This window comes from Alosa alosa, chromosome 1 (assembly GCF_017589495.1).
Source record: "Alosa alosa isolate M-15738 ecotype Scorff River chromosome 1, AALO_Geno_1.1, whole genome shotgun sequence".
NCBI classification, from domain to species: Eukaryota; Metazoa; Chordata; class Actinopteri; order Clupeiformes; family Clupeidae; genus Alosa; species Alosa alosa.
Genome location: NC_063189.1, coordinates 44,042,013 through 44,065,191, shown reverse-complemented (window position 1 = coordinate 44,065,191; position 23,179 = coordinate 44,042,013). Strand labels below are relative to the sequence as shown.

Below are 23,179 nucleotides of genomic sequence, written 5' to 3'. Positions count from 1 at the left end.
AGTGGGCCGGGAGGGAACAGTGTGTGGGAGAGAAAGACGGAGGAAAAGGGGGCAAAGTGTCCAGAGGAAAGGGGGAGGGGGGGTTGGCTCATATTTATGCCTTTTCTCCTTCCTTTGCCTCCTTTTTTAGTGGCCCGGGGACCTGTCAGTTAAACAATCCCTGAGGAAGATTTGTTTGAAATAAAATGTATAGATATCCGATATGGCATTTTGTTCCTCTTCGATTGATGCAGAATGCCAAGCTTGGTCACATCCTCCCCTTTGTGGCTCTCAACAATGAGCCTCCTGCCGTCTGAGCGAGGGTAGACGTGGAGGACCTTACTGTTGAAAGAGCTGGTTTTGGGGGGAGTGTTTCACTAATATGTGGTTGCGTTTGGTGTATTTGGTTTCTCAGAAGTTGTAGTGAACATACGAGTTACTGACAAGGGTTTAAGATAAGTTAAACATGTCATACTGACAAGGAAAAGAGAAGTTAAACGGGCCATTCACTAAGGTCATCGATGTTGTCTCTCAAACCTGTGGACTTTGCCGCTTTGTACTTTGTCATACAGAACCAGACTCTGTCTGGTGTTCATTTTTTGTCATTCCACAAACTCGACCCATTTCACATTGCATGTGTTTAGCCCAATTTACAAATATTTGGCACTGGTGACGTTTACTCTCGTCTTTATTGATCCGGCTTTCTCGTCTGTCTTCATCAGCTGATCTGTGCGATAATGAAACTGAGTGTATTGGATGACTAGTTTTCATGTTAGTGACGTGTTTCAGGTAACGAGAATGTGGGAAAAGTGGTTATTGGATGTCTAGATCTTATGTTTGTATTGGAGGTCACTACATTGGCTGAAGTAAAGTTGAAGTTGATGGCTTAAGAGATTTACCTATGACGTATAGTTATTCTGTGTTTTCATGTTGTCTGTACATGGTCATGGTTGCTATATGATGTCATAGGGGATGGAGAATATGCATACACCTCAAGGAGGAGTAGGAGGCACATGAGAACTAGCTGTTTTTTTGTTTTTTTTTAACCCAGAGTTATTGATTTTGGCCAATCTTGGGTTATCTTTGTCAGTCCATTATGATGTGAATGGATTTGAAGCAAACTTTACAATTGTACACCATGAGTTTTTGACAATCTAAAATATTCTCTCTCTCTCTCTCTCTCTCTCTCTCTCACACACACACACACACACACACACACACACACACACACACACACACACACACACACACACACATTCTCTCTCACACACACACATATACTCTCTCTCTCTCTCACACACACATACTCTCTCTCTCTCTCATTCTCTCTCTCTCTCTCACACACAAACACACACGCCTTAGATCTATAAGGTGAAATGACTGACTCATTTGAACCCCCCACCCCGTGGAAATTTGTATCTATCTATCCATCAAATCTTGTGTAGCACAGTGAGTCGTGTGTGGAAAGAGTCGTACCACTGGCACCATCAGAGGGGCCAGCCTCTTTTCATGCCACCTCTTCACATGAAGCATGCTTGAGTAATAATTGAACTAATAAGAACTGTAAGGCTGTAATTGTGCGCCAGTCACCTCTGTCCTAGCCTGCCATGCCCACTTACTCCAGAGGCCGGAATCAACTGCCTTTCACATTCAGATTTGGTTTGGGCGCGTGCTAGGTTTTGTGTCTACAGATAATTTTTTGTTGCGGCAAATCTTTATCTTGTGCGTACAAGCCCAGTAAACACACTGAAATATTTGTATCTCCATTTGGAAATGTGCATATTTAGGTCATATCCATTTTTATTGTCATGATTCAGCATTTTTCCAAAGTCGAGCTTGAATGGTGCCGTTTGTCTCTGGCTTATATGAGGTTTCTTATGGAATCATGTCGTTCCGTTTGATAGCCTATTCAAATTTGTTGACTTAAGGATTTTAGCCAGAGAAGAAAAGAGGGTATTGAGTTCAAAAACAGGAATTCTTCAAAATGGGGAGGGAGGGGGGAGGAGAGCTTGGATTAGATTAGTATTGTTTCCCAAATTTCAGTGTGCGGCTCCCGCATGATTGTGCTTCTGTGTTATTGCATTGTCTGAACACATTAATGTCAGTGCACAGAGTGAAGCCGCCACTTAGCCCATAGCAGAGATCTTCTCTCAGGAAAAGAATGTGTTCTGGTCAGACCTGTCCACATACTGCCCATTCCTGCACCCCTTGACATAGCTTTCAGAGTCCACTCATTCCACACAACTCCAGGTGTGCTGTTCAGGTGGCATTTGGAGTGTGTGGGCATCTGTGTGAGTGCTTGGGGTGTGCGTGCGTGTTTGTGTGTGCGTGTGTGTGTGTGTGTGTGTGTGTGTGCGTGTGTGTAAAATGATAAATGAGAAGGAGGGAAGGAAAGTAAGTGAAAGAGTGGGGAGAGAGAGAGATCAAGGAGGAGGAGGAGGGAGAGAGAAAGATGAAGAAAGCAGAAGAGGGAGAGAGAGAGAGAGAGAGATATAGAAGAGTGTGGTGCCATATGCATGCTCCAGGGGCAGCGGGCCCTCAGCCTGCCCAGCCGTCTCAGAGTGGTGAGTGCTGCCGAGCGTGTAGTGTGCCGCCTGTGCCCACCGCCTGGTCCCCACCGCACGTCTCCCCCATGCTGGCCAGGCCGCAGTGCGCCCCTGGTGATCGATCACCACTGCAAAAGCTGACGGAAATGAAATTATGAGTAGCAACTTTCTTGAAGGTTTCCAAACTATTTGCACAGCAGTGATGGGTCAAGCTTTTGCGGTTTTGTATTTATTTATTTTTTACCATTTTCTAAGGTCTGTTGACCATTGCACCAAACTGAGCCAGTGTTGAATTCTTTACTCCTGACAATTAGGTAGTCATATTTTACAGGAACAGGGAAATTAATCTCTGTTGCTGTACACATTCTTAGCCAGGCTGAGGATTTATTTTGACCAGGCAACCTAGTGACCAAGTTTTTGAGTTTGTTTTGAGGTAGTTTCCTGAACTAATCTGCTGAAATCTGAATGGACTGGGCATACTCCACATATTTCCAGGAATCAAGCCTTATCTGTTGTTCTTATGTAGGTCAAAGGCTCCCTGTCTTGGAAAGGTAGTGTATTTCCGTGTCCAGGAAGTGTTTACTGTCATCTGTAGGATGGTAATAACAATTTGCCACTTGGAAGTCACTAAGCTATAACAGCATGGGAAGACAGTGCTTTTCATTTTTGTTATTTAGTTATTTATGTGTGTGTGTGTGTGTGTGTGTGTGTGTGTGTGTGTGTGTGTGTGTGTGTGTGTGTGTGTGTGTGCGTGTGTGTGCGTGCATGCGTGTGCATGCATCTGTTGGTCCACATTATGTAAGAATGGAAAGGGAGCTCAATGGGACCAAGGGTCTCTTTTAAGCATGACTTGATTTGTGCCTGTCTTGGGGCTCTTGTGAAGAGCCTCCTCACAGTAAGGAGCGGAAGCCCAGTGCCTCATCAGTAAGAGCATCTACAGTCCCGTAGCAAATTACTCTAGCTCTGTAACTGTGCCTGACATTCAGTTCAGCCACTCCGGGTCTGACGTGACAAAGGATGAACCCTCAGGCACAGGGGCTGGGGACATGGATGTGTGTGTTTGCTTTTGGAATGTGTTGGTGTGTGTGTGGGGAGTAAAGTGTTGGACCAAATTGGATTTTAGATTCTTAGGTTGGCTGTCAAGAGTGTTAAGGCCAAGAACATTGAACTGAATGTTCATTTCAAAACATTGATTGCTTGTCCAAAACTGTACATTCCTCCACCAACGGCTCTCCAGTCTCCAGCCATGTCTTGTCGTTTCACAATAAAGAGTGCTGACCGCAAACATGCTTTTCATTTGGCCTTGTGTTGTGATGCACTGCAAGTGTTGCATGACCGCTCCCCAGTGCCCCTCATTCGGGCCGCTGAAAACTTGGATGTTTTTTGCGTGCCGCTTTGCTCCCACTTCCTAACACTAACCAAGCCTGATGATGTGTGCCGAGTCCTGCCTGGATTGCACGACTTTCGTCTTTTAAGTCAAATGAGAAGTGGCTCTACTAGATTCTAGCATCTTTAAACGGCTCTTGAAGATAGCTGGGTTTAAAAACATGCTTAATTGGCATTGTACAAATGGGATATTTGATTTTTTTCCAGGCTACTGCTTTGGCATGGACTTCAGCATGTTACAGGCTATAGTGTGGGGTCAGGGTGATTGTTTTCTTCTTAGTTGAAAAGCAGGACACTGCAGTTAATCAGCTTCATGTGAACATTCTCACCTATGAACGAACAGCCTCATTGTCATGGTGATGACTGATACAACTGTGGCGTCCCTGACAGGGAGAAAGAGATTAAAGGAAAGGCATGCACCTGTGTGTGTATGAATGTGACTACTGTGTGTCTGTGTGTGTGTGTGTGTATGAGTGAGAGAGAGAGAGAGAGAGAGAGGGGAAAGATAGAAGGCGGAAAGGGCAGAGCGAGAATTGTTCTATTTCTGGCCGTGTGAGTGTGTGTTTGCAGGGAGGCAGGTGAACAGCTTGCGCTGGCCCAGAGCTCCGCGGGCCAGCCTCTCGCCTCGCTTCACGGCCACGCTCACAGAGCACTAATTGAATGATGTAGTTAAGCGAAGCGCGTCGCTGCAGCTAGACCTGCCTGTCGTCTCAAATCAGAGCTCTCTCTCTCTCCCTCTCTCTCTCTCTCTCTCTCTCTCTCTCTCTCCACGTTCTCAGTCCCGCACCGCGCTGCGCTGCCCCGGAACCCGTGGGCAGCAGCGCTGGACACTATTTACTGCCCTGCGAGAGAGCAGGTTACGCCGATGATCAGGATATTCTTCATGGTATGTGTTTGTGTATATTGGCTCTTATCATCTGTGTGTTAGTCCTGTGTATGGTGGGGCATTATATTGAGAGAATTTGAAGTTTCTTGTTCTGTCGTGTAGGCCTGTTCTGTTGCCTCTATCACTGAAGTTTTTGGTTTTTGTTTCAGTTTTGTATTGAGATACTTTGGCACAATATGGTGTTGGAATCAGAACTTTGGTATCATGACAACACTAGTCAGTATTGGAGAGTGAAACCCAACCCCCTTTTGCCCAACCACACACCCACTGTCCCCTGCCTCCAGACATCATCCCCATTAAACCCCAAATCTCCAGGGTTGGAGGAGATGCAGGCTTGAGCGCTGTCAGTCTTGTCAGTGCATCACTGCAGATTTGCCAGTCAGTTGAGCCAGCCACTGAAGTGTGTAAGAGTGTGTGTGTGTGTGTGTGTGTGTGTGTGTGTGTGTGTGTGTGTGTGTGTGTGTGTGTGGTGGACACCCTTCAGATTCACAATGGGAAGTCTAGAGATAAGACAATTCAAGTCTAGTGCCTTGTATACTGTATGGATTGTGTGTGTGGGTTGGGGGATTGTGTTGTCAATGCTTGTGTTGACATTTGGGTTTATATGCGTAGTCTCTTTTATCTGAACTATCTATAGAGGCATCCTAAACATAGCTATTTGTAGTGCTGGTTGGAGGTCTATTGACTTAAGTTCTAGAACTTCAGAATAGATTGGCCTGTTGCTTGGGTTGCTGAGTTTTGGTTTGTAACATTTTCTGAAAGTCATCCAAAGTCCTTTGTAGTCACCCTGTCTCTTTTGTAATGCGTGAGTGTTGAAGAATGTTTGAAATGCTGCCTTGAAACACAGTCATTTTCAGGCTTGTATTCCTAATGCCCTGGATTGGTTTGGATTGTGTAAAAGGAGATGAGGTTTGACCTTAGACTCAAGAGCATGTGCTGCAGCTGACTTGGCGTAATCCAACGCCCTTGTGGATGACTTGGACTGAGTGACGTGACCCCCAGGCAACCCTCCCTCTGGGAGGCCATCAAACACACTACCTCCCATCATCTCATCCTCTACATCCCTCACACACCCTACGCCCCCCACACCCTCACATTTGGGCTCGGGCTCATCCCAGAGTTTCCGGTACCCTTCACTTTTTGTGTCCGACAACTCACTGTTGCATTGACCTAATCAAGCATGTAACGCATGTGTTTAAGGGTTAAGGGGGCACGCCCATGATGTGGCTGGGAATGTGGCCCTGTGCTCTGGGAAGTGGTGCTGCTGGTGAGGGGGTTTGGGGGTGGTGAAGGAGCCACAGCCCCACGCCTTTAGCAGCATTACTTTCACCTCACAGGGGCCACATAATGGAGCCTTTGAGGACATTGTCCACGGCCAAGTCTTGTTTACTTCCTGAGTGATGCTTTGGTGGAGGCGTCAAGACTCTGTTCTACATTAGCACATTGGAATGCTGTCGTTACAAATATTTACACAACCACACTCGCATAACACATCTAATACAGTGTGACACCTCAAAACAGACTGAAGTGTTTTAAGTAATGGCTAAATAATGTTTTATTTTACTAATTGTGTCTGTCTTGCCTTTTTGAAGACAATGATAGTCTTTGGTTTAGTGGTATTTGTCCTTGTCATTGAAGGAAACATGCCCTCTCTACTTTTTGCCTGACAATATGCAATGAAGTACCAGCATTTCAGAAGTTCAAGGATCACTAGTGATCAGATGAATGAAGACCCAGTCAGACTAATGGTAGAAAAAAATCAGGTAAAAAAAAAAGAGAAAAAATCTCTCCGAACAAGACTCTCCGTGAGATAAAAATGTCTTTAATACAAATTGGACATACCCAAAAAGGACCTAAAAATTATCAGTAGGAAGAAAAAAGCATCAGAGTAGATGACATTTTTATCTTAACTTGGTGCCTTGGTCGGATACATTTTTTTCTCTTTTTTTCTCACATGAAACTACTAACCTTGGACCAAAGAGCACCCAACGACAAAACATACGAAAGAACAAAAAGGATTGAGCACGCCACTGACTGTAAATATAAGAAAGAAACAGGAACAGAGTTTTATTTACAATGATGCGCATCAAGGGAGAGACAGCATGACTTCACCTAAAGATCCATCAGCTGCTCTAACTAGACTAACTAGTTAGGGTTTAAGTACACAACAGCAAAGGATAGATACCGGTAATCATACAGTAACAGTGGCAAAGTCAGGAGCCATCCAATTTACCCTAATGAATAACACGGTTATTCGTGTACACGGTGATGTAAAACAGAAAACAAGAAGTGATGTCAACCCTGATGCCTTACATTATCCTTGTTTAGGAAAACTGTACAGATGTCATACAGGGTCACAACACAGGAGCATACTTTTAGTATCAAAGTGACCTAACACTTTTTGTCAGACTGACCAAAATATTGCTTACAGTCCTTTAGCTGTCTGTCAGTGCTGACACTAGCTGTCTGTCAGTACTAGTACACAGTTTTCTCACAGTCTCTGTAAATGGAAACCAAGCACAGGGGCACAGACCGAGCCAAAGAACCAGCCAGGCCAATCAATATGGTGCTTCCGGATTATGGAAGGGAAGGTATAATGTGATTGCTGTTGAGGACAACTATGAACACCCTTTTGTGAAATTAAAGTCAAATCCCAGATTGCATCCTTAAATAGATCTACACAAATAAAAGTTCTGAAGTCACGGCATGTTGAAAACCCTGACAGCTGTCATTGACAAGAAGGGTGACCACCAAGACACACTGGTTTATTTTTCACCTCATCACAAAGGCCACTTCATAGTGTTTTTTTCCCCCTCCTTTTTAAAATCAAAGCAGTTTATCAGCCACAGGGCAGAATTGATCGTGATCTCCCTCTATAGGTGTGGAAATGCAAACACAGGAATGTTACACACATACATACTCTTTCTGTGTGAAGGAAACTGATTGCAACATTGGTTGTGGGTGGAGCTGAACTCCATGTTGAGTAACAGTAGTCTGGCTGAAGATGTGTTTGAAATGTGACTCCTGGGGAACATGACATTCCAAAGGTCAAAGGCTAAAGATTCCATACCCCCAGGAGCTTTAACACATTTCAAAAATGCTTCTAGCGCATTCTCTCTATTTCTTTTCTATCATTCTGTCTTCTCTGATGCTTTTTTCTTTCTACATTTGTCCTTTGCTCTTTTGTCCCAATCTCGAATGCCTTTTGGCGACACAGTCATGCTTGGTTGCAGTTCTATTGGCTCTAGTTTGAAGACACTCAGCATGGCTTGATATTTAAATGCTTGGTTGTTTGGGGAATGTTGAGAGTCTTTAAAAAGGCTCGCCTCACCAGGGAGCAGGCTTGAAACCTGAGGCTTGTCCGTCTCTGCTGGGCACCTCTCAGCAGAAATAGTGCAGATGCATTATTGTACATGGGCATCTCTCCATCATGCCCTAACTGTTTTTACATTTGATTTTTAAGTCAATTTAAGTAACAGAAATAAATGAAAAAGCTAGTGCATGAAGAAGTGATGCTCATGTTCTGTACACTAAGGACTCCATCTGCAACTCTGTTGATAGTGATACACATGCTGAACAGATTTATGTCAGGTGCAAGAGGTCCATATTGCACCATAAACTTTTTAGACTTGGGTGGTGAACCAATTGTCAGCCAGAACGGCTAACCGGATGGAACCCTTCAAAAAGTATCATGTAAGCACATATATGCCAGACATGCTTTGTGTGTTAATGTAATGCTGGTGTGCATGTTTATTGTTAGGTGATTTTATTTATTTGAGGGCACATTACAAGATACCAGAATATAGCCAGAGTGTTCATTCTCATCCAACTCAATTTTGTGGGTTTATTGTTAATTGTAATATTTACAAAAGAAATGTAGTTGTAAAATTACTCTGCCGATATGTGAGAGGGTGAGAGGTTTATCGTGAACAAGGTGAATTAGTGCATAAACTAAAGTGTGAAAGGTCCCCTGTGTGTGTGTGTGTGTGTGTGTGTGTGTTTGTTCAATGATGTGAAATGGACACACGCATTGTGGGTTCTTAACTCTAGCACATTTCAGAGAATTCAGCCTCCATTATTTTTTTGCCATTTTTAAAACGCCACAGAAAGGACTACAATATCATACCAACACATTCTATCTGTTGAGTTCTCTGTGAAACACAACAAAATGATGTTCTGTGCTGTCGTTAATTGATGCATCATACATAATGGGCTGCAGTGGCTGCACAGAGGCAGGGGATAGCTAAGAGAGGCAGACTCACACTACATCCCAGTTTCCCCTCACACTGAACTCAGGCCACACAGTAACACACACACACACACACACACACACACACACACACACACACACACACACACTCTTTGCTCTTCACTCTTTGTCGTACTTACGTTATTCGCTTCATTCTTCACTCTTTTCTTTTACTTTCTGTCTTCCTTTTGGTCTCCTTTAGTATAGTAAGTGTATCTGTTCTTTCTTTCTTTCTTTCTTTCTTTCTTTCTTTCTTTCTTAATTTTTTCCTTTCGTTCACTCTCTGATGTTCTCGTGTCCTGAATGGCAGAGTAATTGTGTCAGTGCAGATGATACTCTTCATTATTGGCTCTTAGCTTGCCAAGGGGCTCACCTGTCAGAGCAGGGCAGCTGTGGGTGAGAGTGAAGGGTCACGGCAGCTAGGTCGTTCATCTGAAGACCACACCAGTAGATACACACACACACACACACACACACACACACACACACACACACACACACACACACACACACACACACACACAGACAGACAGATATACACACACACACTTACTGTAAGAGCATAGAGCAAAGACTCTCCATACAAAATAGGTTCAGGCAAATAAGTTCAAACCAGGGATTTTGAAAGATCTTTTGTCTGTCAACATTACATGCTGTTGACAAATTCCCCCTGAAACACCTAGTCAATCAACCTATATTTGGGCTTGGCACAAATTTGGGCTTAAGTGAACCACTGACCTCTTGTGATGAATGACGGGCTTTCCAGCTGTGCCAATATTTGAACTCTCTCACCATGTGTGCGTCTCACCTTTAGCAAGGGGCTCCCAAATATGCACAGTCATTGCATAAGACCCTATCTGCACACACCTTTGAACCGGACGCTTCCCACACCTCTTTGCTTCGTCGTGGGGAACAGCCGGCCTGGGACTCTGTCAGGAAGCCACCAACCCCCACACACACACACACACACACATGTCTGCGCCTGAGGGCTATGCAGTTCTCTGCATCTCTGCACAGGGAAGCTGGCAGCACTGAGAGGCTTCTGCCAAGGACAACTGAGTTGGGATAGGCCCCTCCGAGACTGCCCCACACAGAGAGAGAGAGAGGGAGACAGAGAGAGCGATAGAGAGAGAGAGAGAGAGAGAGAGAGTGTGTGTGTGTCTGGCTGGCATGTGCGAAGGGCAGATGGGCCCAGTTGTGTCCTCTCTTACTCCCTATTTTTCTCTTTTCACTCTGTACTTAGCCTGACTGCTCTCAGAAACAAATGCTGACAGTAAGAACACCTGGGTTTAAAAGCGAGGGGCACAGGATGAGGAGAGGAAGGGAGAGGAGAGAGGGGATGGGATCCAGCCAGGCTGGCTGGCTGGCTGGGGAAAGGAGAGGGGATGGGAGAGGAGAGGAGAGGAGAGGAAAGGAGAAGAAGAGGTAGAGGTGAGAGGAGGGGAGGAAAGGAGGGGAGAGGAGAGGAAAGGAGGGGAGAGGTAGAGGTGAGAGGAGGGGAGAAGAGGAGAGCCTTGCGGGCAGGGGGAGGAGAGGAGAGGAGCTGGCTGGTCCCAGAGAGAGCAGCAGCAGGACGGCCAAGTGCACTGCAGCCAAACAGCCCGTCTGCAGAGGAGTCCTAGGGGGGCCTGTTCATCCGCATGCAGCTGGAAAATCCTGTAACATGGCCATCCTGTTGGAGACCACAACAACCCTATCCCCTGCCTCCCCCCTCCACTGAAACATCTGTAGCGTTTGAAACATTTGAAGTGGAACACCAGACGTCTGACCAAATTACATGAATTGTGTAGTGTGTTGAGGAATGCCTGCTTGGTCAGCCTCTCATAATTTATGGGATTTTATCTTGAAATATTTCTCTTCTTAAATGCTTCTCTTCTAAAATACTTTCTCTTCTTAAATGATTCTTAAATGCTCTTGAAAATACAGTATACATATTTCAGTAGATTTAGCCTGTAAAATTGTAAAATCTTTTATATTAAATTCAACAAGTCACAAAATGTCTCCACCCATCAGTATCTGAGCTCATTTTTGTCACTGAGATACAGTCTGCCTACTCTCAATGCACCTGCATTTCCCTTAGCCTCCTGGATGGCAGACCAATTGGTGACCAGAGGTGATGATGTTACAGTTTAGAAATGGAAGGAACTAGAAACATTAAAATGGTAGTAAAGAATTGCAGCCAATGCAGTTTATTGCCAGTTTGCAAAGGTTAGTGGCGAAGTAGGATGCACAGCCAAATAAGGCCCACACATTGCAGTCCATCCGCTTCGCTCCCTGTGCACTGCACCCTGGGCCGTCAGCTGTGCGATCCGGGGTCGTCACCTCAGCGGGTGGCAGCCCCAGCCGGATCCCCATCGGTCAGAGCACCGAGGGAGGACGAGGATGAGCGTGGGGAGGGCAGCCTCCGAAGAGTCTGTCCCAGATGTGCAAGGCCACACTCTCACACCGACCACTTTAAAAATACAAACACACACACACACACACACACATGGACACTCTCCTTCCACAACACACACACACCCACACACATGCCAAACACAGCCTTCAGATTGCATTGTTTGCCTTTGTTCCCAATGTTTTGCTGCCTTTCCCCCTGGTGGTCCCAATGTGATGGCTGCTTAGGCCCTTTCTGCAGAGCTATGCGTGTCAAACTCAACTTTTGTTTTTGGACGCCAGTGCTTGGCTTGGCCCAAGATAAATGAGGATTAAGGGTAGAGTGGAGAACAAAAGTTTGGTTTAATGTTTTTCTTCTTCTTCTTCTTCTTCTTCTTCCTCTCTTGGATGCTCATGGCAGCACACTGCCGTCTGTTTGCGTGTGTCTGTGCCATCACCCTGGAGTGTCATGGCCCTGGGAGGTCTGCAGACTCAGATGACACTGTGTGTGTGTGTGTGTGTGTGTGTGTGTGTGTGTGTGTGTGTGTGTGTGTGTGTGTGTGTGTGTGTGTGAATGTCTCTCTTTCTTTCCTTTTCCCTCTGTGTGTGTGTGTGTGTGTGTAAAGATGTATCTGCATATATCCTGGTGAAAGAAGTGCATAGGACACTCTAGGCCATTTCTCTGTGCAATCTATCAATCACATCAACCTGATAAGACACCAGGGTATCTGTATGACATGCCTAATCCATTGACAAGCATGTGCACCTACTCATGTACTGGATCATTTGATCTGTTAGCACACAAGGTGTATTAGATAACTTGCACATCATGGAAGCAGATGTCTGTCTCTGCTGCTCCAGCAACAAGCCCCTCAGTTCTCCCGCTGTCGCGCCCTTGGTCCGGCCGCGCGCACAGGCTCTTGTGAAACGCTGGATCAGCGGGCTTTCGTCTGGGTCATCTGCTGAGGCTGCTCCGAAAAGGTCAGAGCGGAGACCATCTGACACGAACAGATGGGAGTAAGAAAACTTCAAATCAGGCCGACAGGACCAAATGTTTGTTTTGTGCATACAACGGTGATTTCAGTTCACATCATGTGCGCTCCGCCACGCTCATAGCAGCCCCAGAGCACTTGCATGCGATTTGCGGGAGCCAGAGTGAAATTGTTGGTTCATCGTGTGGACACGCTAGCACTCGTTTTTGTGCACTTTTTCAATATGTTTGGCATCTGTTCCCTAATTTTCAGGTCATTTTTTTTTTTACTTCTTGTCGTCAACAAAGTTTCTCTGGGGCAGTTTTTTGCTATGACATTCAATCAAAGGTTTCAGAGATGTGGTGAATTGCTGTGGGAAACATGCTTTTGTGTTTTGTGATGTACTGTAGTGTACTGTACTGACTCTCACTCACCACATACTGGATAAAACATGGCAACAACTTCTCAACAACCTGCTATATTTAGCGATCGATGCTAAATATTAAATTTCCTCTGTTAAAGGACAAGCTGATTTCATTTAAGTCAACTCAACACATTGTCCCCCTCCCTCGGGTTGTTTACGGAGTCAGTAATGCTGTTGTTGTGTCTGCTTGTGTTGCAGAACGGAGCGGTTCCAGGCGAAGTGGGGAAAAGGGATGAGAACTCCAGACGAGGCAACTGGGGGAACCAGATTGAGTTTGTGCTCACCAGCGTGGGCTATGCTGTGGGCCTGGGCAACGTCTGGAGGTTTCCCTATCTCTGCTACAGGAACGGAGGAGGTACGTGTGCCCAAGAAAAAAAAAGAGAAAAGAAAAAAGAGGAGGACAAAATGCTGTGATGTCACTTGTTATTGTCAGGAAGCACAGAGGTTTATTTTACAGGCCAAAGGGTAGAAAGAACAGTGAAGTTGGCTGCACGGAACACAGGACATGACTGCCTGCTTCAGCAGTTTGGTATGCTTGTTCTCTTGCAGCGTTGCCAAAGTATTTGAGTTTTAGACTCAAAGACAATACAGTCAAGTCAGTTCAAAGTCCAGATGTACATTGGTGTACGATAGGCATAGCTGTAGCTGTATCACTGCCCATATATGGCCACCGGTTTTATGTTGTTTTCTAACAAAGAGCAGTGGAGTTCTGGTGTAGCTCAAGGAGCAGCAGTAATCATGACATGGTCTGGGCTGGACCTCAGGCCCTGCTTCACACCCCTCGCTGCTGCAGGCTTAGCTCACACACTCTGGGTTCAGTGAGACTGGACGCGGCCTATAGGGAGCGGGTGACCGGGCTTTTATGTGGTCAGGTCACCAGACACATCAACTAGACTAAGTAGTTATGTTTGTACCACATTCTGCCAGGTCTGAGGGTAATATAATAATGGTTATGTACCCCCCCCAGAAACTGTGTCCATTACTAAATTATTATTTTTTTGGTTGTGTTGTGGGATTTTTTTGTGTGGTTGTGGGATTTTTATAAACGTAGGATTTTATACAATAGAATAAATAGTATAGGATTGGATAGAATATATAGAATATCTTTTTTTAGCTGCAAAACCCTGTTGCTTGTTCTCCAGGGGCCTTCATGTTCCCGTACTTCATCATGCTGGTGTTCTGTGGCATCCCGCTGTTTTTCCTTGAGCTTTCCTTCGGTCAGTTTGCTAGCCTGGGCTGCCTGGGTGTCTGGAAGGTCAGCCCTATGTTCAAAGGTGAAGTTTTCCGCTTTATTTTTCTACATTCTTCTAAATGATGTGGCATGTTCTATTCTATCTGTTTTGAGAATTTTATTTTCATAATATGGACATGGATGTATTTTGAATCTCTTTTACACTCTCCTCTTGCCATGAGTATCTTTTGAAACTCCTCTCCTTCTCTGTCTCTCTCTCTCGCTCTCTCTCGTGCTCCCTCTCTTCATGGTCAGGTGTGGGCTATGGGATGATGGTTGTGTCCACCTACATCGGCATTTACTACAATGTGGTCATCTGCATCGCCATCTACTACTTCTTCATGTCAATGACCAACCTGCTGCCCTGGACCTACTGCACCAACCCCTGGAACACCCCCGACTGCAGCGGCGTGGTGGGCAGCCCCCGCCTCAACAGCACCCTGGCCAATGTCACGGCCGTTGTGGCCGAGGTGGTCAACCGCACCAAAAGGACCAGCCCCAGCGAAGAATACTGGAGGTGAGGCCAGATCTTCATTAGACAGCTGGGGTACAGTGAACTCCCTGTGGAGTCTAGTCGTGTGTGTTTTAAAAAAAACAGATTTTAGTTTTTAGTTTCAACAGTTGTCAGTTGTGTTTGATAGATAAAACTGGAGTGAATGAGGCAGATGTCTGATAGGGCTCGCATGCCTTGGCCCAGTGCCCTGGACGCAGACCAGCTGGTTGCTTAAGGTCACCCAATTGGCCTCAATTAGGTGATATGCTGCCAGAGACAACTGTATTTTGGCAAGCCCATCCTCGTGTTTGCCAGCACTCTAAGTCTACAATGGACAATGTCCAAGTAGCCTATGATGTTTATTTTGTAAATCATATAGAGTACAGATGTTTTAGAATGAACTACTTTATTACAGTGTTGTTACATGACAGTGAATAAGACCTACAGCCTTTTCAGATCGCAGAACAATGAGTTGTTTTGTGGAGGAAAGGTCATTAGATGTTCCAAGCAGGGTTTATGCTTGTTATTTTTTTGTTTTTGTCAAAGAGGGCCTGGAAACTTGTTTTTATTATTTTGCCCTGCCTTTAATTTGATATGTTGTAGTGCTCTTGAGAGGCATGGTAGCTGAAGTGAACTCATGATGAATACAGTTTATTCATAGTCCACTTGTGCTTCAGTGGCTTTACAGATGGTTTTGTGCCTCACCCTCACAGCCGTCTTGGCACTACTCTAAGAATGGTTCCTCTGTTCAAGTGCCCTATCAGCTCAAGGAATCCATTGTGGGGAGTGTTGTTTGTGGTTTCTCTGGTTGTTTTTCTTTTCTTTATGGGCCACAGACTCAGGAATGACTGCCCATCAATACATGCTCTCATGGAAAACTTGGAATAGTGCCTTTGTGTCTCTCAGATTGTGTCGTTTTATGGTTCCTGTCACACTGTAAACTGCCGTCACTGAACTGTAACTACTGTTGACGTTATCGTGTTCTCTCTCTTCCTCGTCTCATCACCCTCCCTCTTCTGTTCCTTCCACAGAAACTACGTTCTTCAAATTTCTGACGGTATCGGCAACTTTGGCGAGGTGCGTCTGCCCATTCTGGGCTGTCTGGCCCTCTCCTGGATCGTGGTGTTCCTCTGCCTGATCAGAGGAGTCAAGTCATCAGGCAAGGTAAGCATGGAGGGGGGATGCCCCCGGCGCAACGGCTCCTGGCACTCGGCTGCATCCTCCTGTGGTGATGCAGCTGGTTCCTGCGCAGGCTGCTGTGTTGTTGCCGCGCTGTATTCATCATAGCTGGTGCTGAGCCAGTGCTGCAGGGAGGAAGCTCTCATGTGCTGATGTGTGCGGGTGTTGCCCGCTGTTGCAGGTGGTGTACTTCACAGCGACCTTCCCCTACGTGGTGCTGACCATCCTGTTCATCAGGGGGATCACGCTGGAGGGGGCTTACCAAGGGATCAAGTACTACTTGACCCCACAGTGGTCCAAAATCCTGGATGCAAAGGTAGACATACTTTCTCTACCTTTCTCTTTCTGTCTCTCCCTATCTCTCTTTCATTGTCTCAAACATTGACTTACATTTTACTCTGTTTTATTCACTTCCATGTTTATGTTTTATGACATACATGTATAAAGCCATACCTTGTGCAAAACCATATGCCCTTATGATATGCTGATTTACAGTAAACATAACTCTCACTGCTCTCTGTCAGGTGTGGGGAGATGCTGCCTCTCAGATCTTCTACTCTCTGGGCTGTGCTTGGGGTGGACTCATCACCATGGCCTCTTACAATAAATTCCACAACAACTGTTACAGGTACAGCGTGGTCTCCCACACTCAAGCTCCTCTCCATCACACACACACACCATTCTCTTTCTCTCTTTCTCTCTCTTTCTTTTTCTTCATCTCTCTCTGTCTCTCTCTCTCTCTCTCTCTCTGTTTGTGACCTATATCCTAACATGATCATCTTTCATACATGATTGTGAGATGTACTTGACCCAGACTTGCCCCAGTAGGAAAGTATACATTTAACATGCTGCATTATGGATACTATATGATTTGCTTAAGGGAATTTTGCTCCCTGTCACAAGGCAATCATGGTGTATCAGGCAGCCGAGATGAGAAGAGAGGAGAGGAGAGGAGAGGAGAAGAGAGGAGAGGAGGGAGGAGAGGAGAGGAGAGGAGAGGAGAGAGAGGAGAGGAGAGGAGAGGGAGGAGAGGAGAGGAGAGGAGAAGAGGAGGAGAGGAGAGGAGGAGAGAGGAGGGAGGGGAGAAGAGAGGGAGGGGAGGGAGGGAGAGGAGGGGAGGGGAGAAGAGAGGAGGGAGAAGAGAGGAGGGGAGAAGAGAGGAGAGGAGAAGAGAGAGAGAGGAGAGGAGAGGAGAGAGAGAGGAGAGGGAGGAGAGGAGGAGAGAGAGAGAAGAGAGGGAGGGGAGGGGAGGGGAGAGGAGAGGAGAGGAGAAGAGAGAAGAGGAGAGGAGAAGAGAGGAGAGGGTTAAGAGTTTGAGACTGGGAGCGGTTGTTGTGGGTGCACTGCACTGTGCAAAGTCTTCTGGGTCAGAGCCTTGGGTGCTGTGTGCTGGAAAAGCAGAGTCACTCTGATTGCTGCTCAGCTCCATGGATGTGCGGAGCTCATTTGCTCTGCAATCCCAGTCCAAATCCTGCTCCACTCTTACCCTCCAGTGGGCTGCCACAGCTCCACCTGCTGGTGGCTTTGTTTTGTTTTCACACCTCATTTTAAATGTGAATAAGCTCCTCATCTAGTTGACCTGCTTATATAGAATAAAACTAATTTCTATCTATTTCAAGTGAGCCTGCAGCAATGTGATATTTAAGACCCTAGGTTTTAAATGGGGCCTATATTTTGGAATAGCATGGAAAATGAACTGTGACTAAGACCACGATGTTAGCACCCGCTTTATGTTGGGCGTAAACAGGATGTTCTCATGCTGTTGTTCATTCTCCTGTTTGTGAACAGGGACAGCATCATCATCAGCGTGACCAACTGCGCCACGAGCGTCTACGCCGGCTTCGTCATCTTCTCCATCCTGGGCTTCATGGCACATCACCTGGGCGTGGGCGTGTCGGAGGTGGCTGACCAGGGTCCCGGCCTGGCATTCGTGGCCTACCCAGAGGCCCTGACGCTGCTGCCCATCTCACCACTCTGGTCCATCCTCTTCTTCTTCATGCTCATCCTGCTGGGCCTGGGCACTCAGGTAGGACTGGACACAGGGGCCAGCAAGAGCCGTGCTTAAGAGTGTGCTATGATCCCTTAACTAACAGTAAATGTGTTAAAAAATAATTGTTGATTAATTTTAAATGATTACCTTGTGGACTGAATGATCATTTCGTGCCTATCTGTAGTTCTGTCTGTTGGAGACGCTGGTCACTGCTATCGTGGATGAGATTGGCACTGACTGGATCATGAAGAACAAGACAATTGTCACCCTGGGAGTGGCCATCGTAGGATTCCTTCTTGGAGTGCCACTGACCACACGGGTGAGAACAGGAAGGGCACACACACACACACACACACACACACACACACACACACACACTGTCTTTGATGTGCACACCCACACCCACACATCTACTGACGTGCATGTCCCATTTTGTCTCTGTGGTGCAGGCAGGGATATACTGGCTTTTGCTCATGGATAACTATGCTGCTAGCTTCTCGCTGGTCGTCATCTCCTGCATCATGTGCATCTGTATTATGTATGTCTATGGTAAGTCATCTGTGTCATATATCTGTGCCATATATTTGTGGTTAGTCCTCCGTCTCTGAGCACATACCCACAAATGTCATGCTACATCATCTGTGCAAGTGTGCATTTGTAAAGGTCACTATGTGGTGACTCTTGTGCTGTCCATCATATGCACAGGGCACAAGAATTACTTCAGAGATGTGGAGATGATGCTGGGCTTCCCTCCTCCAATCTTCTTCAGGGTCTGCTGGCGATTTGTGTCCCCCATCATTATCTCTGTGAGTGCAGCCTATAGACAAGACAAGCACCCTCCGTAATTGTGTATTGTAGAACTGTAAACCCATTTCTAAATTATATATTTAAGTTTTTAAAATATACAGAATATCACCAGACATTGACCTAATATTAAATGTTTATTAGGAACAAACAATGCATGTGGCTGTTGGCTGCTGAGCGAATCTGAGGAAGCCAACGGCGAAATGCGTTGTTCACTCCTAATAAACATTTAATGTGGTGGTGATATTGTTTACTTTTTAAAGTCTGTTATTACTGCACTTCACCAGAACCTGGAATCTACAAGTGACTAGTGCATAGGGATTTTGATATATTTAAGTCCTTGCTATATTTTCAATCATGCAAGTTGTAGCAATGTTGTCAGGGGTTAGTAATACAGTACATTCCTGAGTCCTGAGTAAGAATGAGACCTGAAAGGCAGCCTCATGATACAGAGATAATTATGCTAGAAACACTCACTACTGGTATCTTCTTGCTCTTTCCAATCCTTCAGTTCATCCTGATCTTTACAGTGATCCAGTACAGGCCCATCACCTATGGCACCTACGTGTACCCTCAGTGGTCTCTGGCCATCGGCTTCCTCATGGCTCTGTCCTCGGTCATATGCATACCCATTTACGCGCTCTATAAGATCGCCATGTCTCCTGGCGCCACCTTCTGGGAGGTACAGTAGATGTCATTGTCTGTAGAACACAGTCCAGTACTCCAGTAAAGCAACTCAAGATTCCAACTAAACTCTCCATATCATTATCTTTCTGTCTGTCTTTCTTTCTGTCTGTCTTTCTTTCTGTCTGTCTGTCCAGCGGTTGAAGTTCTCCCTGAAGCCCGATCCCAACTGGGGCCCCGCCCTGCAGGAGCACCGCAAGGGCCGCTACGCCTCAGGGCCGGACGGCGTGGAGGTCTGCCCCCTCAAGGAGGACCTGAAGGAGAAGGAGAAGGAGGAGGAAAAGGAGAAAGAGAAGGAGAAGGAGAAGGAGCCTGAGAACGACAAGGAGAAGGAGAAGAAGGAGGAGATCAACGTCACCATCCAGGGCAGTAATGGCTCCACACACAACCCCACGCCCAGCGCATAGAGTCACCGGTCACAGCGTGGCACGGCTCGGCCCTGGCACTGTTGCTCTCTCTCTCTCTCATGATGCCACATCACCATGCCGGGCATCTCCATGTTCACTGCAGCAAAACCTTTACATATTGTAAGGGCTTTCTTATTTTTAACCTCTAGTGATATGAATTGGTTGTCATCCAAAATGTTTTTTTTTCTTTTCCCGTTATGGTTTGCATAATTTAATGCAGGTTTTTTGTATAAAAAAAAGAAATTGAAAAAGACCGAAAGCATTCGTGAGCATATGCAAGAGGGAGAGAAGAGGTGTTGCAAACCTACTGTATGTATATTCTGTAGCGCAATCTTTTTTTTGTTTTTACCATTATGTTTCGTCATCTACCGTTTTGGCAGTGATAGCAGTAGCACAGATCACAGCAGCTTATGGAAGCGACAGTTTGTACCTTAAATAGCAATAGTTGCTGGTCAGTTGAAAGGTGGATACCAAATTTTCTTTGTGTCAGCACAAGAACCGCAGTCATTGCATCCATGTAGGGATCCTAGTCTGCTTTGTCCATTCTACAGGTATTGCCCAGCTACTTTTTCCAGGGTCTGACAGAACAGTCAACACCTGCTTTAATGGCATCCCATGGCAAAAAAAGAAACATAGGGGCTAAGCAGAAATTATGGTTGTGGTCCTAATGATAGTGATATTTGGCCTGTTGAGCATCTATGATGTAGCCAACCATAAACAAGCACAAATCATACAAAGGACATTTGGCTTCGCCTTTTTAAACAGTGTAGCTTCACTCATCCAAGCACATGGCTTATCAATACCCACTCTCAGGGTTCTACACACTAATGAAATCCATTTTCAACACCTCGTTAATTGATTCCATGTTGGTTTACTTTTGGCACTAAACTAAATAGGGACGAAAAGGCAGTTTTTGGTGGTGTGTGTGTGTGTGTGGGGTATTGCTTTAGCTGCAGCACACTACAGTAAGTGCCAACTTCTCCTAGTCTTCCAGGCATCTCTGTATGAAATGCAAAGTTGGATTTACCTTTGAAGGTTGTGTTTCACTGGTGGATGATCTGACAAGCATCTTGAATATCTTTGTGTGTAAAGTAAACAGATGCGATGGCAGGCACTGGTTGCATGTTGTGTCACTCTGAGGGTGAGGAAAAGAAGGAGGCATGTTACCAAAAACATGTTCAACGTGCACAAACTTTTCCATCAATATGGCCCAGCTGTATGGTAGGATGTATGTAGCTTTCTTTCTGTCTTTCTCTCCACTGAGAAGACTTGTACTTGTATGTGTCCCTGACATGTGGCTGTTTTCAGAGCTGAGCCAATCACTGTGGCATTGGACACAGAACAAGCTAGCACAGGAAGCCAGGTTAGGAGAGATGCGAGGGCCTCAGCATTTCTAATTCAATAGTCAAATGTACATCTCTGTTGCATTGTGAGCTCAGTCAAACCATTGTTTTTCTTACAGTATTAGGAAGTAATATGTCCACTTTGTGAGGAACCTACAGTATGTTAGACTGCAGCATGTTTAGAAATAACAGTAATGTTTACCATTCCTCATCCATGACTTGATTTTTTTTTCTTTTACTTTTTATTTGGGGTTGCCTGAAGATTTCATCTTTAGACAATATCTCTCCACGTTAAGACCTTGGGTTGAGGCGTATGTACCAGACTGCTGGAAATAGGTTTTTGCAGTAAAGCCTCTTCTCTTTGTTTTTATCCTGTAAAACACTCTTGTAGCCTAAAGCTGCAGCACAGGGGCTATGTCATAGATATGGTCCTAAAGCTGCAGCACAGGGGCTATGTCATAGATATGGTCCTAAAGCTGCAGCACAGGGGCTATGTCATAGATATGGTCCTAAAGCTGCAGCACAGGGGCTATGTCATAGATATGGTCCTAGAGTTCTGGCCACAAACTGTGAAGAGAGAGAGGTAGACCATGCAAAGCAGCTGCTAGAGAACTAGAGAACTATGAACTGATTTAAATGACCGTTTTTAATCTTATAACAGCACATCTCTGTAAATAATACTCAATATCCATGTGACTGACCGTATAAAGGTCAGGATCCTCTGGTAGTAGTGGATGTTATCTGTACATTTTTATGAAGTGTATCTCTATGGAAGTATCATGACAAGTTATATCAGATGTCTAAAAATATGAATGCAAAAAAAGACAAAAAAAAAAAGAAAAAAAAAAACAAACAAACAAACAAACAAAAAGAACTTGCAGTCCAACAGGAGGCATCGGACTCTCAGGGGAGTAGTTAGTGGTTTGACTCTTTGTTTCGTTTGAACTCAAAAAGCACAACACTCGTTGTAAGCCCTAGAGACTCAAGCTTTACTTCAGATTGGGAGGATCCAGAGTGGAGGAAGATGAGAGTGGATTTGTACCTTTTTGGACCATGAGTGTATGCGCGTGTGTGTGTGTGTGTGTGTGCGTGTGTGTGCGCATGTGTGTGTGCGTGTGTGTGTGTGTGTGTGTTTGTGTGTGTGTATAGAGGTCCTGGGGGCACTTGAGGATGTTATTGGTAGCATTTTTTACTTGTCCTCATTGTGATGGAAAGCACACATCATTCAGGCTGAGAGCAGCCCCAATGCAGATTGCAATGAGATAAGGGCAGGGTGTACGGAGACTTGATGGTATTACAATGTTGCTTATCCACTGTAACGACACATTTGTCTGGTGCCAATGGTTGTCAGAAGGTTCACTTGGGCTGTCTTTTTCCTCTCCTTAAATTTACAGGCAAGCTGTTCACTTGCAATCCTACTTTTACTAGAGTAGCGATCTTGAGAATCATTGCCATGCAATTGCATCCTAGTCCTTTCTGTCCTGGTACTTTTCTCCTTGGCTATCAGTTTCTTGTACAGTAATGTAAAGAAAAATAATCAAACCAGTTTATGTATGTGTTTCTTGTCTTAATTGAGGAAGGTTTGAGTCAACGTTACTTTGGGGGGAGGGTGTGGGCAGGCAGTTTGTTTTTTTTCTTTTTAATTTTTGCTCTTGTAGTGATGTAACTGGTGTTCAGTGTAATATGTGCTTTGTGTAGTTGTTATCCTACTGCTGACAATGGTTAGATCAGTATAGACTTCATGTAATTCTAATCAAAATGTAACTATTCATGTTGTCATTTAACAAACACAGTCTACCTTTAAAATAGATTTCTTTCCTTTTCATTTTTTATGTACAGATACTTAAAAATCTAGAAAAACTTTTTTTCTGTCTGATTTTAACCATTTTTTATCCATGTTCAGTTGTTCTAAAAGCCAGCTGATATCAAAAGTATTGCCAAACTGTGGATTGAAACTTGAAACACAAAGGAAGTCTTTTTAACAGTGTGGTGTATGATAGCTCCTGCGACTCCAGTGAAATGCTATTGGAGAAACGCTGAAATACAGAGGGCGTGGATGTAGATTACCAGCCAACAGTGTTATACCTCCTGCACAGTATACATGCAGTCTCATAGCACTGAAGTTAAGCATGGGGCAGTTCCACTGATAAATGTTCGTTTCTGATTCAAATTCATCCTGTTTTTCTGACAACAAAGATCCATTGTATTTTTCAATACATGTACTTTAACAATAT

General features: G+C 45.1%; 1 protein-coding gene across 4 annotated transcripts in view; it reads left to right on the top strand.

The window, feature by feature from the left end:
- slc6a9 (solute carrier family 6 member 9) overlaps positions 1 to 20,535 on the top strand; it is a 43,271-nt gene extending 22,736 nt beyond the window's left edge. For all 4 annotated transcript variants that reach the window (XM_048248732.1, XM_048248738.1, XM_048248745.1 and 1 more), the window contains 12 exons: positions 13,013 to 13,169; positions 13,957 to 14,088; positions 14,301 to 14,562; positions 15,570 to 15,702; positions 15,899 to 16,033; positions 16,242 to 16,345; positions 17,506 to 17,743; positions 17,892 to 18,026; positions 18,157 to 18,256; positions 18,413 to 18,513; positions 19,023 to 19,193; positions 19,333 to 20,535. In XM_048248732.1, coding sequence (XP_048104689.1) covers positions 13,013 to 13,169; positions 13,957 to 14,088; positions 14,301 to 14,562; positions 15,570 to 15,702; positions 15,899 to 16,033; positions 16,242 to 16,345; positions 17,506 to 17,743; positions 17,892 to 18,026; positions 18,157 to 18,256; positions 18,413 to 18,513; positions 19,023 to 19,193; positions 19,333 to 19,602 — 1,938 coding nt within the window. In that variant the 3' untranslated portion in view covers positions 19,603 to 20,535. The remainder of the gene's footprint in view (positions 1 to 13,012; positions 13,170 to 13,956; positions 14,089 to 14,300; positions 14,563 to 15,569; positions 15,703 to 15,898; positions 16,034 to 16,241; positions 16,346 to 17,505; positions 17,744 to 17,891; positions 18,027 to 18,156; positions 18,257 to 18,412; positions 18,514 to 19,022; positions 19,194 to 19,332) is intronic.
- The last annotated feature ends 2,644 nt before the right edge of the window (positions 20,536 to 23,179 follow it).